At 45.5% G+C, this 17,639-nt stretch overlaps 1 protein-coding gene across 1 annotated transcript; it reads left to right on the top strand.

Annotated features, from left to right (window-relative positions):
• Positions 1-525: 525 nt before the first annotated feature.
• Positions 526-16,967, top strand: LOC135906842 (cuticle protein 10.9-like). The gene is made up of 3 exons (XM_070538505.1): positions 526-673; positions 5,045-5,101; positions 14,691-16,967. The coding sequence occupies exons 1-3, from the start codon at positions 671-673 to the stop codon at positions 14,958-14,960; spliced, it is 330 nt and encodes a 109-aa protein (XP_070394606.1). The 5' UTR covers positions 526-670; the 3' UTR covers positions 14,961-16,967.
• The last annotated feature ends 672 nt before the right edge of the window (positions 16,968-17,639 follow it).

The following is a 17,639-nucleotide window of genomic DNA, read 5'->3' as shown; positions in this document are numbered from 1 at the left end:
GGAAGCGCGCGCACACATTGGGGAGCGTGTAATTCGGGTCCGGCCGTGACTGTAACGCATGCATCTGCAGCCGATAGCTCTCACTGTTGAACCCGTTCGAAGGAAGGAAGAGACGCTAGCTACTACGTATACGGCGGCTACTACGTGCAAGCTAACAGCGGCCCTTCTTGGAGCGCGGCGACCGAGAGCGATGCGCTAGCGTCTCGGAGGAGGGACACCATTATGTCCTCCCTCCGTCTTCTTCCTGCACTCTCGCTCCTCGAAATGATGTTGTGGTCTTGGCCCCTCTCGCCGCGTCTTCACTGTCTCCTCCTCCACGGCATTCAGATCACACGCTGCACGAAACGGGGCTGTTCTTGTGTGCGCGCGCGTGTGCTGCTGCGAGTGTTAAGAATGACGTCTTCGCGGTCAGCGATGAAAGGGGGGGGGTGCAGAAAGAGAAAGTGGCAGTCTATATGTATAGGCTACCGGGGTGAACAGAAGGGGTTCGAATAGGAGATTCGGCGAGGGGGTGCATAGGACTTTCCCGGCTCCGTATAAAGGCCGGTGATCCTCCAGGGCACGGCGTCACTTTGTGCGAGCTCTGTACGCAGGTACGAGCAATCCCGGAAAGTCCCGTCGTGGTTACACTGCTTTGCTGTTTCGTCACGCGAAGCCGTTCAAGAGGAATATGGTGAGCATGCGACGTCCACGAGCATTGCACTGGATTATATCACGACGAGGGGCGGTACGCCTGCGGTTAAATTAGTAGGATGCATTGCTACAAGGATGTATGCCACTGAACGCTGTAACACGAGTGTGATGCACAGTTTTGTAGATCTATGAACTTCCTCCGGGCTCTGTCCGGCTACTATAGGAGAAAAGACAGCTCGCTGAGCAGCTGGGAGGCGATGGGGTATCGGAGTTCGAACAACAAACCAGTGATTTGGAATCTCTGTATTGGAGATTTGGACGTAGCTTAGTTTGCACCTCGATGGACGGAATAGCGTAGTGAGCTGCAAAAAACCGCCGCCAGGCTGCGGCGATTTTCGCTACTCTCTTCACTCGGCGCAGAGAATAGCAAAAAAGAAAGTTGGCGAATGAAACCGCAGGAAACAATGCAATCATCTGCAGATATGTAGATGTTTCGACAGCGTCCTACGTGTATCGCATGCACACACTAATGCGCGTCGACGGATGGATAATCGTACTCCTTTATCAATGGCGCAGTTTGCCGCGCTAAATTTACGGACGGGAGTTTCATCCTTATGAAAGCCCGGTGGTTTGTTTAAAGGCATATTTCCTTACACGCCGCAGTTACCTGACTTGTTTTGAAACAATACCTTAACTATCACACAATAAATGGATCGGGATTTTCACGGGGCAGTAATTGAGAGAACGCGAAGCAACTTGAGCCAAATGTACAGAGTGTGACTCACCAGAGCGTTTATTGTAGGAAAAGTCGGCAGCAGTTCACAGATTTCATTTAAAGTAAGAAAGAACCGGCATACTGTATTTACAATTAGCATATTGTGTATAGGAACATATGATAAATGAGGTGTAAAAATTGTATGCGATTTTTCTTTCATTTGTTTAAACAATACTTTCAAAAATCAGTATCGCGTAAAGCGTTATTTGTCGGGGGCCAAGGTGGAGCACAATGTGCAGTGTTAGTACAGTTATCAGCACAATTACGTGAGTGCATGGTTAATTGTTGAAGTCAGTGCGTCGTGGAAATTAAAGAGTGAAGAAAATACGTTCCGTATCTAAGTGTCAACAAATGAAAAAAATTCCATTAGGCGGCAGTTGCGGAAACTATCTTGTAATGTGTTCGACTCCGTAGCTCCATTTTAGGTGCCGCTACACTATGCCGGCCGTCTTCGCAGTGACGACAGTCCTTCTACGCGAATGAAATTTTACGTCGGATCTAGATATAACGCTTACGATGAGTCCGACCAACTCGGCATTGTTTGCTTAGCGAAATATTGATCTTTCACGTAATTCAGTGCCAAATTTTTTATATCTCCTTCCGAAGCCAAACCTTTGTATTTGTGTCCAATATGCGGTTTGTACTTGTGCCGTCCAACACAACTTATTTTCGCCTTGATCCTGTGCGAAGGTCGGATAAATTGAAAGCGACTCGTGCACTAGTACAATACTTGAAGTGCGCCGGCTTAAGAGAACGTTTATAGCGTCCCTGTGTATAGTGCCCATCCCACACGCACTCAGTGCTTACTCTCTCCCTTTTCCCCTTTCTATTCCCCTTTCCCTCCCTCCAAGTGTAGGGTAGCAAACCGGGTGCTCGTCTGGTTCACCTCCCTGCCTTTCCAGTCCTTGCTCTCTCTCTCTCCTTCTCGTATAAATTGAAGTCGTTTAACCATTGCAATAAGACTATATGATACGCTCCCGCTGCACGGCATGAAGTGTACTATGCAATTGGGTAATTTTCAAAAATATCAGAGAATTCTCTACTTGACCTTGCGCCAAGAATTATTGAACGTACGCTGGGAGAACTTCCTATTTGGCACAATTTTATAAACGGTACTGGCAATAAGAATTTCTTTTTATATACAGCGTAAGCAAGACAACTGAGTAGTGTGAACAGCGTTCTTGAGTTAATGTAGATAATTAGAAAGTCTACAGTGGATCTATAAATAAAGGGGCGGAAGTTTATTGCTTCACAACGCTTGAAAGAGCGAACGTTATTGTTTTTTGGATTTGCAGGAGAATATGATTATGACGATGTCAACAGTAGCATAATAACAGTTGAGCCAGCATGAGGATGCACGTAAACATTTATCCGAAATCATGCCAAACTAAAATATACCCATATTAACGTAAGAATAACATTGTTCTGTGCGTTGGTCTTCAAAATGTGGGTAGCGCGAGGGCTCGGCGTTACGAAACTGCTCAACCGCCAGAGTGCAGGTACAAAATCAAAAGAAAAGATGAAAAGAAAAAGAAGGCTCACATATTGATCGGCATCTATACCTTACAATTGCGTTGTTCCTGAATCAAGAGCTGGAAGTTCGTATAATTTTCTTCCTAACTTTTTTCAGGAATGAAAGTGTCTCACGTCACGTCATATGCGACGAGGATTATAAAAATAAATCATTTTTTCCCCATTGCGTCCATTTATTTTGGATGACCTGAAAGCTTGAGGAAATTAGCTATTATGATTCATGCCGTCTTTTAGCGTCAACGGCGGAACGGACGACTGTAGATATGGATAAAGAAGCACGTGCGCTTTTGTGCGCTTGTTTTTCGGTTTGTGCCTCACAAGCTTCCTATGCCAAAATGCGTCACGAGCTTCTTGCGTCGTCACTGTAGCACGCCATTGCAGCGTTTTCGGTCATATTGCGCTCATGCTCTTCACCCGCTCGGTACATATTTGCTAACGCGTTTTGCTGGTGGGCGCGAGGTCGTCGGTTCGGTAACTTGTTTCGGGCATGAACGTTCGTGCACTTAGCCACTGTGCTCGTTAAGAAGCCCCGGATGGTCAAACTCCAACACGACGTAAGCCTCCTAGCCCGTACAGTATATAGGCCGATTAGGGGGAGGTGAGGCCCCATCAGTTCAATGCTGCACACTTGACTCACGGCAGCTACGACAGCGAGTTAACGAAGATTCGCCTACTCTTCACCCCTGCACTTCCTGAACTTCCACCCTACTCTGGCAGACGCTTGCAGCCATTTCTGTTAGCAGTTCTTTCCTTCACTATAGCGTTTCATGACTAGGTACCCCAATCACAGACTTACTTTTCAAATAATCAACGACACTTCGTCGCTGTCAGAAATTGGTATCGTTTTTTTTTGTTGCATTTAGCGTTTTGCGTTCGAATTACTTGTACGTGTACACAGACTGCTGATGAAGTTCGAACCTCCTGAGTTCATCGACGTGTTTGGATGCCTCAGGGCAACGGAAGTACAGGCTTTCAGGAATACCATAGCGCAAGTATCCGGAATAACGAATACATTTAGAGGCGTGCTTGCGTCTACATGCCCAAGTGTTTTTTTTTCGTTTCGTATAATTTATCTTGGTAGGAAGGCGGTCGCTGTGAATGTGTATTCAACCCGAGTCCTCGTACTCTGCAGGATGGCGAAGGCACTCAGCGACGACAATACGTTGCACATCGCGAGTTCATTTACCCCGGAATTAGATTGTCTTATACAGTTTTATTCTACTAAGAAACAAGGGTATAAATGTGCATTTAGTGTTTTGTGTAGTAAAGATTGCGCGACCAGACATCCATTCGAAATGTTTTCAACGCATGTAAATCCTCATCTTTTGTCAGTGTGGTTTAGACGTTGGTGCCAGCAGGAGCAGGCACAAGCTATTCGCGCCCAGAGTTACCATATTGGGCTTATGGATAGCCAGATTGGGCTACTTCTGGTCCGAGTTGGCGCAAAACATTTTCTTTTGGCTGTGTGGATAATTTTGGGATGCATCTGTTTTTTTAAATAATAACCCACTACCTTTTGCAACTCGTCTCTCCTAGAGCGACTAAATAAGCTATGTCGAGGAAAGGGCGGACGCCAGATCATGATTTTAGCGGATGATCATTCGAAGTTGTCCCTCGCCTACGAAATTCGGTGGCACCAAAAATGTAGCGACTCATCAATGGGGCTGCAAATCACCAAGTGCACTGCGTTGCTGACGAATTTAGCATAGTATTGCAGTTGCGAGTGTGTTAATATTTCTATTTATGAGGTGCAGTAGCCGTCTATTTTACTGCGTTTTGTCCTGTAATTTATTGTATTGCTTCGTGTAATGTGATGCATTGTGTTTTTCTTAAATTGTCCCTATCCATAACTATCAAATTGTCATTAGCTGTAAAAAACAAACATCAAGTCTGGCAATTTTGGGTCTATTTATCAATTTCGCTTTTGGCTATATTGTTGGCCTGCTACGCATGCCAATTTGGGGATCTGGGATTTGAGTAGTCCGGCAACCCTGTTCGAGTCTGTGACATGCCAAGCGAAAGCAAAGACCACAGAATATCAAACAGAAAAAAAAAGTTGAAACTTATTTTTTCTTTTGCCTAACGTTATAACTGTTGTTGCAGGGCCCCCTGGTGAAACTGTTTCTTCTAGCCGTTGTGGCGGTGGCGTACGCACAACAGGTAAGACCGATGACAGCAACCACGAAGGACAATGCTGTCGACAGGTGGTTAATAATACAGCATACAGTCATGAGAACTGGTTGAAGGCAGCTTATCTAGCAGTTGTCCGCTTTAAGTAGTAACATACGTTTCCTCATGAGCACTTGCCCTGATAAGCCACAAATCACGCTTTAGAAAAACGCTTGTGTTTACTTATAAGCGCAGAAAAGTACATAAATGTATGTCGATCAAGAAATATTATCTAAAGAACAGTAATAACGCAATAGCCTTAAGGACCTTGTGTCGCTGAAAATCCGGCGTCGGCGTCCCACGTCAACAGTCGTTTCGGCAAAAATTATTCCGAACCATGCAGACCCAACCACACATACCGAACCACGCAGACTCTCTGCCTAGTGCAAAGAAGTTACTGAATTAATTGAATTCTTCAAAGTAAAATACTTCAGAAAAATCGTGAAGTACGACTTACACGCAGCCTACAGACATGATAGCATCGGATTGTAATCTCAATATACGAGAAATCGTAATTCTGTTACGCGAAAACAAAAAAAAAAACCTTTTCCACCGTTCCTACCATTCATATACCGGCCACGGCATCCGATATTTGCGCTCAAATCTCGGACGCCACAGAGTGGCGCGCCCGGTTCCTTTCAACATATCCAGATGGCGCTGGCCTCAGCTGCATCGCAGACAAGGGAACGCAGTCTCCCTTCGTGACAGGAGAGATCATGTCAACAAAGCACGTGGAACGCGCGCAACGTTGGAAGGGGGAAGCGGGAAAGAGCTGTACCTACCTTGATGCGGCCCAAAGGAAAAGCAGGAACGCAGGGGCCAATGCCCCTTGTAAAGTCCAGATCACATAGAAAAGCATGACAAAGGGAAGCAGGGAGAGGCCTCGGCAATAGGGGAAGGCGAAAGGGAGATTTCCGCCGGCGGCTCAAACCTGGCTAGGTGCTCAGAGGCAATAGTGAAGAGGGTGAAAGGTGAAGAATGAGTTGCAGTAGGGACATTCCAGGGCGGACATTGGGCACTGTCATGGAGCGAGCAAAAGCAAAGCTCGCGGAAAGTGCCAACGGAAGCAAGCTTGTCGTAGTAGCAGATGGGCTAAACGACGTCCTAAACTGAGGAGGGACAGGATTAGCCCAGCACTTAACGAAGGGAGTAGACGACTTGAGCGAGCTGTCCCCTCGGGTGCAGCTCGTGGTGCGCACGGTGCCGGTGGTGCCTGTACGTGATAGTTAGGTACAAAAAGCCTTAGTGACTGCTAATGTGGCTATATGGACAATGAGCCGAGAGAGACATTTCGAGGTTGTAGAAGTAAACGGGGAAGTGAGAAGCTGTGGTGGTTTCCAACGAGACGGGATCCACTTCAATCACAGCCTTGTACGAGAAGTGGGCTAACGACTTGCTAGTCGAGTGGTTGCTTTTTCTGGAGGCCCACGGGTGGGGTGATCAGCAAGCCATTGTAGGCAGTGATGAAGAAGGTCCTCTAAGGCAACATCGGAATAGCATCGCTGTCAATAAGATAAAAAGGAGGAAAACAAGAAAGGGAGCTCGCCATGCTATAGGCTATATAAACATGCAGGGCGGCAGAAGAAAGGAAAAGTGGGTAGAGATTGAGGGGCAGAGAAATAGAGAACAAATAGGGGTTATGCGATTACAGAAACCGCACCTTAGAGACTCGGAAGACCCATCAGTAATTGAGAATTATGCTTGGAAAGGGTGCAACAAAACTAGATCGCAAAGAAAGGGAGGGGCAGTCGGAATGCTCATCTATCAGGGAGCCAAGTGAAAAAGTAAATTCAGAATGTCAAGAGCATCTTTGGTTATCATGTGCAATGAGTGTAAAGAAAATTTGTCTGGGCGTAACGTATTTGTGAACTGAAGATAATTGCAGAAAGAACAATCAAGAGTTCGTGGAATGTCTAAGTGCCGCTATTAAGGGTTTCGAAAATGGTGCTGAAATTATCCTATTAGGTGACATGAATGCCCACATATAGGATCTAGATGGCTATACCGACAACGACGGGAAATCAGTGCTAGATCTTTGTGAGCAACATAAGCTCGTTATCGTGAATACAGGGCCTAAGTTTGACACGCAGACCACGTGGGCCGTGGGAAACCGGCAATGGACCATTGATTACTGTCTGATGACATAAGGAATTCATGTAAAGTTGAGAGAAATGGTCATTAACGAGGAAGGGTATAGCGGCATGGGGAGTGAATGGAAACAACTTTATTGAAAATCCTGCGAAGTATAAACCGGGCTCAGGTCTCCAATGGGGGGACTTCGAGACCTTGCCTCGTCGTGGCCTCTCGGGCCGCTGTCCTGCCCACTCTTGTGTCTTGAGGTTGGCGCTGCACAGAGCGGCGGCCGACTTCGAAGCAAGAGCCTCCGGAGCTACTGTCATTTTAGCTGCTATGACGGGGCACTCCCACAACATGTGCGAGAGAGTCGCTCTAGTTGCCTAACATAACTTGTAAAGAGCACTCGGGTAAAGCGCGGGGAAAATGTGCCACAATCGCACCGGACTGGGGAAGGTGTGTGTCGCAGTTGTCTCCAGACGACTGCCTGGCGATGTTTCAGTTTGGGGTGAGGTGGGGACAATATCAGCCTGCCTAACTGGTAGTGCTTGGTGATGTCGTGACCATAAACGCAATATTTTGAAAATGCGATATGTAGTTGGGAAAGAGAGCAAGAAGCAAAAAATGGCCAGCCCAAATGTGAACGCCGTGCAGATAACAAATATAGTCACAAGAGTAGAGGAAGAACTTGGTAAACGGTCAAGCAGAGAGTGGTACGTAATATAGTGAGCTTTTAAGTGTAATAACGACAGAAATACGGAAAGAGCAGCAACATGCTCGTCAGAAAGGGGAAAAAAAAAGAAACCGAAAAGGTGGTGGAACAGAGACATACGAGAAGCGATCACCGAACGACAAAAAGAATCCCAAGAGCATAGGCAGGCAAGCAAAGCGCGGTTGCCGCAGGATGAACGGTCCAGAAAACCGGAATTATACTGGAAGTAAAAATGTATGGTTCAAATACTGATTCAAGCTAGGCTAAAAGGTGAAAGTGAACGTTGGTCGTCAGAAATACGTGAGAGAAAGAAGGCAGCACCTAGAATATTGTGGCACCACGTAAACTTATTTGGCAGGAAGTCTGGAACAATAGAACAACATATCCTAGACGAAGATGGAAACAAATTCGAAGGCAACGCGGCGGTAAACTACATCCGGAAAATAACAGCCGAATTTTTCCAAGGCAATGACGAGGTCGTACTGGAGGAAAAAAAAGGGCTTCAAAGAGAACCAGATGGAAAAAGAGCTAATACTCACAAATTTCAACTAGAATAAAGCCAAAGAGAAAATTACCGTTAGGCTGATTAATCAGCCTAACGGTGATTAATCAGCCTAATGGTTACCGTTAGGCTGATTAATGAACTTGGACCAAAAGCGAGCAAGCTCTGTTGAACGCAGTAGAAAAAAAAAACTTAAACAATAGACGAATACCAGAGAGTTGGGGTCAAAGTAGAATGATTTCAGTTTGTAGAGGTAAGGGGGAGAAAGATAGAATTCACTCATATAGACCATTGACCATTACGTCGGTAATGTACAGGTTAGCAATGTAGGCAATTAAAGCTGCAAGCATGCGCAAAGAATAATGGCATTTTGTTGAGAATTTCAGAATGGCTTCAGAATAGGTCGGTGTCTGGATGATAACTTATTTGTCCTTACTCAGTGTGTTCAAGTACCCATAGTAGAAATGAGACCGTTATATGTGGCCTTTTTAGACATTACATGAGCGCATGACAAGGTAGACGGTAACATTTTGAGAGATATTCTAGAAGGGGAAGGCTTGAGCGACGATTGTATACACATTTTGGGAAAGATTTACGTAGAAAATATAGTTTACACTGAATAGGAAGGGATGACTAGCGAGGAATAAGTTAATACCAACAAGGGACTGAGGCAGGGGTGCCCTTTAACCCCACTGCTGTTTATTACGTACATGGTGAGGAAGGAAAGGGTGCTAGAGGGGCGTAATATTGGGTTTAATCTCTCATAGAGACAGCCGGGTACAGTGGTAGAGCAGCAGCATGCAGGTTTGTTTTATGCGAAAGACATTGTGTTGCTAGCTAACAAGCAAAGTGATATGCAACATCTGGCTAATATCTGTGGAGCGGAAGGTGAGAATATAGGTCTGAAATTTAACATTGAAAATTCATGTGTCATGGTATTCAATAAAAACAGTGAACAGACAGTGTTAATACAGGGCCAGGAAACACCTCGGCTAAAAGAAAATAAATACCTTGGTATAAGAATAAACGTGGGCAAGAGGTATATGGAAATACAGGAAAAAAACAATAACAGCGAAGGGGAACACAAATGCGGCCGTAGTGAAACACGGAGCGCTATGGAGATGCAGTGGGTACGAGGTGTTCAGGGGTATGTGGAAAGGTGTAATGATTCCAGGACTTACATTTAGAAATGCGGTTGTTCGCTTGAAGTCAGGTGGCACAATCAGGACTCGATGTGAACAAAAGGTCAGTGGAACGCCTTCCAGTGGGCGCTCAAACGAAGACTACAAATTAAGCTGTGCAGGGGGATAACGGCTGGACAAGCTTTGAAGTGAGAGAAGCGCACAGTAAAATTGATTATGAAGAACCACTGCGGAATATTGGAGAAAGCAAATGGACTGGGAGAGTTTTCAGGTATTTGCACCGGAAAAACATTGATTCACAATGGCGGAAAAGAACTAGGAAGCTTACCAGCAAGTATGCGACCTGTATGGGGAGCAACATGGCAACAAAGAACGTCAAGCGGAGAAGCAGGGAGGCTGAGATAATCTCATGCATGGCGGCAATGGAAAAGGAACCTGCTATGAGTAACTAGTTAAGAGGAAAAAACGAAATCAGGAAAGAAACAATTTGTGAAAACTGGAAGGGAAGCTCATTACTTTTCAAAGCGAGATCAGGATGCCTTAGAACACGCACTTATAGATATATGAAGGAAAAAAAAGCGTGTGCTTGCTGCGGTAAAGCTAGGGAAACGATGTAGTATGTTTTGTTGGAATGTGAAGATATCTGCCCAGCGTTCGATTTAGTCATCTCTGGCTTCCTTGAAGCCCCTGGGTTCACCGAGCGTAGAGGGAAAGTAAACATGTCCGCCGTAGAGATTAGTAAGTGGCGATTGGAATATTGGTGGAAGAAAACTAGGGAAACGACAAACAACGGAGGCGTGCAAAAACAAAGTTCACAATAGGGGTTCAGAAAGTTTGGTTAATGGGAATCCATCGTTGGTTTCTTTTGTTCCTTTTCTTTTGCTTTTCTTTTTATCATAGCTAAGGCACTAGGCAATATGGTAACAAAAGCTTGGTGGAGTAACCCACCATCCAGTTCCAAGAGGAAAATCTGGCGCTGCTGCGCTGTGGTATGCATGGGAATGCTGGTATGTTGGGACCTTGGATTAACATCGTTCTCGTAGAGCCAGGCAAGCACCGTTGCGTCTGGTACAGTGATTAAATTTATACTAAAACAGCACCTAAAAGCTGTTTTAGCTTGATTATTACACAATACCGTGTTTTGTTTAACTATGAGAACTTGTTATTACATGTACAATTATATGAAACGTGAAAAGTATCAGCGGGCCGCTAAAGTTGAAGGACAGGCGACAAGATTCGTGGTCGCTTTTAAACGGTTTGTCGTTTGTTCTTGCTTTTCTTTGCTTGGTTATGCATGGTAAGTGAGTAAACTTCACTCGAATATGTAATATGCGCGAATGGAAAAGTTTTATGAAGATTTTACATTAAGAAAGTGTTATGTGTGTAGCCTTATCCACGTTTTAGACGAAGCCTCTTACAACACCAGCCAACACAAGCCTTGCAGACACATATACCGCCGTTCCCATGATGGCACAGGGCCCCTTAGGAAACTCCCATAGATGGTGGGGCCAGATTTCCCTCTGGGTGTTATAGTGAGAAACTTTATGATCGCGGCCCACGCAAGAGGCCACGTTAATTAACAGAAAGATCGCCTTCGTGCATAGCGTTCGCCGCCAGCGCTTCCAGCTAAACATTACGGTTACGTAAGCTGCAGTTGCCGGGAAGCGTGAGAAGCAATCAGGAATCTTTGAATGCTATCGCGTTCCACTCTAACGAAGCTTAAGTGTCCTTCGGAATTTTTTCTTATGGTATCTTCGACTGGTCGCCTCCATCCCCCGAAGCAGAGTCGAGCATATCCGGCTTTCCCCGAACTCAGAGGTAGAGGACAAGCGCGCAAACCTAACGTGCTGCTCGCCATCGGAGGAGGAAATAGCAGATGCGTAACCGCGTGACTACTGCCAACGTCCGACGTTTCGCCTATATATTCAGTGCTCCCGGCGCTGCCGGGGAAACCGGCCGACGCGCCGGCGGGACGAGCGTTCGTCGAGCCGCCAGCAAGCAGTGGCATAGGTTGCCTAAGTTACGGTGGACCGTCGCCAACAGCGGTGACGCTGTGCTTTGATGTCGTTGCGGGAAACGCTTCAGTCTCGACGACTGCTCCGACGACAGGGCTCGGAGCGCCTCAGAGCACTCGAAGGTGGAGGAGAGCGATCGAAAGAACCGGCCGAACGCAAGGCGCGCACCCTCTTTCAACGAGCCGAAGACAACGCCGCTCGCGAGAGCGGTCTAGAGCGCTCCGAAACGGCTCAGCCGAAGATGCCATTAGTTTCTTCGCTCAGGGCACGAAATCTACATTTGGAATACCTAGGCGAGGAAGACAGAGACAACATCTGTAGCCTTGCGCCGCTTCTACAGAAAAATACTCAGCGAGCTTAGATTTGCTTAATCATTAAATAAATAAATAAATAACAAAATAAATAGAAACCTAATTTCATGAATCCTCACATGAGCAAGGGGCCGTAATTCGAAGCAAAATCGGTGAATATATTTTGACAAGAAAGATGCCATAATGGTGCAATGGCATCGCATTCGGATTCTTATTTTATGCTTTATTCAACATACTCATCAATGCAAGAGGCATAAAGGCGCGTATTTGTGATGACTTATTGTGCCGCCTCTGTTTTTTATCTTGCGCATATACCAGCGAAACGTGAACGCATACAAGAGGAAGTTCTGCGCCGTCATTACGGGCCTTGATAGCATGGAATAATACCGAAAGGATGCCCGTTGTTATTGCGGGATGTGCCACGCGATGCCGCAGGCGAATGCCGCAGGTACACTTGAGTTGGCTCAATTACCGTCCCATCGCGGTACAGAAATTACGGCGTTGTGGGAGTACTTATCATGGGATACTAGAAAGCCTAGAAATTACATCTATTTTTATCACCCGAAAGCGCTAGTTTTGCTTTATTATCGATTTCACTTTTGTTCTTTTTATATATTCTCTATTGCCTCATCTATAATATAATGGTATGTCTTTCAATTTCTTAGAGGGCCTTGCTTTGTTCTTGGTTGGCAGTGGGACAAAGAAGTGTGTTAATGTCTTCTGAAGTGTTGTTTTTTCAGCAGGTTTCATAACCTCCTGCCGATGAATCAATATGCATTATTTTGGGAATATGAATAGCTCTCGTAGCTTTTGATCGCGACGTTCGCTCGCAACGTCAACTGATAAAGGGAGCTCGTGGGTTCAGTGGGTAACGCTGTATATCATTACTTTATTACTTTGTTTTTTCTCATGGCATTCGTATTTCTTTAAAATTATGGGGTCTTGCATGCCAAAACCACGATCTGATTGCGAGGCACGCCGTAGCGCGGGACTTTAGAATAATTTGGATCACCTGGGTTTCCTTAACGTGCACCTAAATCTAAGTACTCGGGTGTTTTCACATTTCGCCTCCACCCAAATGCAACCGTCATGGCCATTCCTATTCTTCATTCAGTTCATAGTCGTGGAAGGGGTGCCAGGAAATCTACTGTATTTTGAGCCTAAGTACAGAAACGACCGATTAATTACGCAGTCGATAAACAAATAAATAAATAAATAAATAAATAAATAAATAAATAAGTAAATAAATAAATAAATAAATAAATAAATAAATGGAATGCCACTGTTAGAGCAAGAACTTCTCGCGAAATGTTACCGTATTTACCAAAATGTCATATTTTTGCTGATGACATATGAGCTCTAGTGCTCCTAGTTTTGCTTATTTTGCTGCTTGCCTGGAGTCCGTACGTTTCCACTGTTCATTTGAGGATTTCTCCTTTTATCTTTCGAGTCTTCACATTTTTTCAAACTTGATTGCTTTCGTTTTGTTGCCCTTCCCTGGCATGTTCAGTGCTGTGTTGCTATTTATTTATTTGAAATACCTTACACGGCCGCAGGACATTGTGTGAGGTGGCGCCAAAATCCAGTGTATACAAAGACAAAAAACAGTGTCAGAAACAGTGTCAAAACAGCGTCATTGTCAAACAGCGTCAAAAAACAGTGCATACACAACCAGAATAATAATAAAAGTTAAAACAAAGTGCAATATATGGTAAACAAAATTTGAACACATAATCGCAGTATAGAACAGAAGACCAAGCAATGCGAAAATAACAGGAATAAATATGCAATACCAGTTAGAGTACACGAGTAAAAAGAAAGAAAAACAGGAGAGAGAAAAAAAGGAAAAAGCTCAGGTAGCATGGATCAATGCGCAATCCATCGAAGCACGACATAGCACGAGCAGGGCAAACAAAAAGATGGCCAGAAAAGGAAACGAAATGCGTAAAAGAAAATCGGAAGTAAAAAAAAAATTGGGCTGCTCTATTTGCAAGTACAACGCAAACGTGGGGTGATACAGCAATTTTTTTCCCTTTCCCACGTGGATGTTTTCCTCAATGCGGCGATGAAGTGATACGCCAGACAATACCAAAGGCCGCAACACCACACTTGAGGAGCGGGGAAAAAAGTACTTAGTTTGGCTATTAAAAAAGTTAAAATCAGCAAGCACCATAGTAAACAATTACATAAGTACACATAAAACATATAACTATATAAGGTGTACTCCTGCATGCTGGCGGTAATAATTTGATAACCCTAGAAGCTTGTTTGTCATTTATTTACATATTTTAGTTTTGCTTAGAAGGCAAGGGTACATCACTGGTGCCTTTTTGAGGGTTCTTTTCAATGAAGCGTTTGGTGAGAAGTAATCATCTTTGAAAGTGAGAATGAATGAACTCCCATATTCAAGTTACTTTTGAAGTACGAACGATTGTGGGTATACTTGTAACGAATAATCACAGTCCGCGGAGCAAATGCGTTCGCAATAACGTTGAATGTACTTGTGCGCGCTAAGGTAGTAAGCTACTCTCCAACAGCCTTTAGATCGGGCACCGCTTAAGCTAAGCTAACGGCACAGCGTTCCGTTTATAATCAATTTTCGTCACAGTTAGCACGCCGCAGTCTGCCCAAGTTGGAGGGTGTTTATCTTTCCTGGTGACATCGTAAAGTGTTATAGCATTGCAAGCAGAAAGGGATAAACAAGGAGGCACACAACGGCGCACGCCACTCCTTTTTTTGCCTTTCTGTGTCTTTTCTACGTCCTTTTCCAGCTTGTGCAGGTATCGTGCCTTATATGACGTCGTGCTCCCCCCTTTGAACCGCAGGACTACGACAACTCTCCGCCCGAGCCGTACGAGTTCAAGTACGACGTGCAGGACGAAGAAGGCAACACGCAGATGCACCAGCAGTCCAGCGACGGCTCGGGCACGGTTCGCGGCTCGTACGGCTACACGGACAAGGACGGGCTGTTCCGCATCGTCGAGTACATCGCCGACGCCAACGGGTTCCGAGCCATGATCAAGACCAACGAGCCCGGAACCAAGTCCGGAGGATCGGCCGACGCGCCCGTGGAGTCGTCCGCGCCCCAGCAGTAACAAGCCTACGCGCTGACAAGGCGCCGTGGAGTAGAATGAAGGCGTCGAGGGTAGAGGAGGAGAGTATAGGGTAGGGAGTTAGGAATTAGAATCAAACAAGGGGGCGGTTCATTTCGTCACTCCGCCTGCACACCGCGGCGTGACGCAGACTGAGTTGCCTTCAATCTGAAAAACCAGCGCAGTTCTCTTTGTTGCGGCCGCTGTAGGGAGCCTGCAAGCGCTTGCATGTTCAGTCGACCAAAAAAGATTGCGGACCAAGAGATCTGACGAAAATTCGAATATCTCCGCAGCCTCAAAACGCAGCCTGGTATTCCCGTTTACAGCCTTTACTGGTATATGTGAACAACATTGTGATGTATGGCTTTACTGGCTGTTTCTAAAGGCTGCTCGTATATTTCGCATTTTCTGAGACCCTATGGTCCGTAAACATTTTTGGTCGACTGTACGCTCGCATGTATAGGCTCCCTACCGCCGCCGGCCTTTTCTGCGCTAACTGACGGGAATGAAGCGTAGTTTACCGCTTTTTGTTTCGCCCAGGTAAACACACGGAGAGATGCTCAAGTTTTGGGTGGGCGTGGGCTAAGCCTAACGCATGACGTTCGGGGGACTGGTTGCGCTCGCGTGCGGTTCGCCGTGCGTCAATCCGGACTGCGGGAACTCGTTCCGATGCTTCGCCACCCAGCTGAGGTGGCGGGGCGCCCGGTGGCATCCGGTCCGTGTCTCGGTAATAAATGCTTGAGAGTACGCGTGTTGGGCACCGAAATGGCCGAGCGATACCTCGTGCCTGATACGTTCGGAGCCTGCAGCATTTATCACCGACACACAATAAAAACTAGGTAGCAAATTTGAGCGCTTTAGGGGCACTCAGGTCTATAGCGTTTGAGGGCTGGACTCGTTTCCTTCCCGGCGTTCAACCACAGTGCGTTGTGTCGCGTCTGGCGTTTCGCTTCCAAACATGAACGATGCATTCTTATTTTACAGCCGGAGCTGCGTCGACTTGCGCATAGGTTAAAATTTTCGTAAATGCATGAAAGTGCGTTGGCTCTGTCTTTTTGCTCGTGTCGTGCTCCTTAACAATGAGGCAGGTTTTGAAGCAGCCTGCTGCGAAGAGCTGGCGGAGGCAATTGTAGTTCAGGGATAAGGTCGGGCAGCGTCAGAATACCTGTATTCGAAACGCTTCTCTGATCACGAAATGCAAATGCTTTTCAAGTTGGCAGGTTCCATTTAACTGCTAGAGCGTTACATTTGAAAAAAAAAACGGTTACTTGTTCAGCTTCCTGTCTCTGCTTGTAAAATTTAAGCACTGCTCCTAAACGGGTTTTATTTCTCTTATTTTTGTGCAACACGGCGCGCACAGGAAGAGGAATTGTTATGTGATACACGAAGTTTGCCGTTGCGTGTGATCGCGACTGATATTTTTTTTTGCTTCTATTGCTTTTATTTTCCTTTAACGTTCCGCGCGCATTAACGCATGTTTTCTACTGCCAAATGCGACTAACCGGGACAAAGTGCAAGCTTTGTAGCTTTTCGTGCGCGTGATGTGTGTCGCCCTGTACGCAGTGTGGTTGTCGTCAAGAGAAATTTATTTATTTATTAGCGCTTCTGTGATGTCAATGGGAGTATACTATGTCGCTTACATATCTGTGATGTGCGTGCTTTTAACTAGGAAAAAGAAAGCAGTTCCTGTAGTAAGGGTTTATATTGTTTGCCTACGTACTGGTTGTCGCTGTTGTGGTACGCGGTAAACGGGTTCTTGTGGGCACAACTTTTTTCTTCTCCGGGATCCATGAGCGTTATCTCGCCTAACGCTTCTGTTTGCTACAACAGTTTGCTTGCTCATTCATTACGACCGGCACTGCTGCAACATTCCAGCAGATGCCTTCTATGTGGTGATTAACATTGCTTTCGTTCTTTTTGTCGCGGTAGTTACTTTTCAGCTCACCTTTGGTGAAGCAGTGTTCTGTTCTTGGGCCTGTTAGTACGGTTAATAAACTTCTATTTTCGGAAGGTTTCTTTGCCTTTCTGTGTCTGAATCACCGTATACCGACTGGTCCCTGCCACGAACGAGCGCAGAAGCCCGAAGAACGGCGTCGTGCTGTCAATAGGTGACAATGGACATCTTGCTTAAGAAAAATAAAATATAGTAAGAAATGAGTTAATTTTACAGCTAACACAGCAAACGAGTAATTTATATTTAATGCTGGCTTAAAGGATAAAGGTTAGTTGTGACTGAAAAGCATTTACATACATCACTGTCTTTTTCTTTATTAGGGGAACTTAACGAGATATCGGAGCCTACAGGGAACTATCGTGTGCTTTTGCACTGCACAAAGCGCTGCGACCATTAGAAAAATAAAGCGAGATCACTTCCATAGTTCAAGAATTACTAATTTCCTTGGTCAGATTGCAAATGAGGCCTCCGCATATGAGTTCCACATTTCTGACAGAACACTGGTGAATGCGGAAGCAAGACCCTGTCGAGCAAGAAATGCATCATCCGGGTACCCTGAAGATAGTCGTGCATCGGATGCGTACGTTTCACTTTAAAAGTTAAGAAAAACTTCGAAATTTCCATTAAAGGATTGTTCGAAACCATGCTATCGCAAGCACAACTCTGAAAACAAACATGGTATTGCTATGCGAACGAGGGATTAAACACTGAAGGTTATTTACAATGTA

This window comes from Dermacentor albipictus, chromosome 5 (assembly GCF_038994185.2).
Source record: "Dermacentor albipictus isolate Rhodes 1998 colony chromosome 5, USDA_Dalb.pri_finalv2, whole genome shotgun sequence".
NCBI classification, from domain to species: Eukaryota; Metazoa; Arthropoda; class Arachnida; order Ixodida; family Ixodidae; genus Dermacentor; species Dermacentor albipictus.
Note: the sequence above shows the minus strand (reverse complement) of the source record. Positions and strands in the feature narration are given on the sequence as shown.

What these genes read in the sequence shown, in the direction of transcription:
- LOC135906842 (XM_070538505.1), top strand. An exon ending in CGGTGGCGTACGCACAACAG is followed by an intron (nt 5,102 to 14,690) that starts GTAAGACCGATG and finishes TTTGAACCGCAG; the next exon opens with GACTACGACAACTCTCCGCC.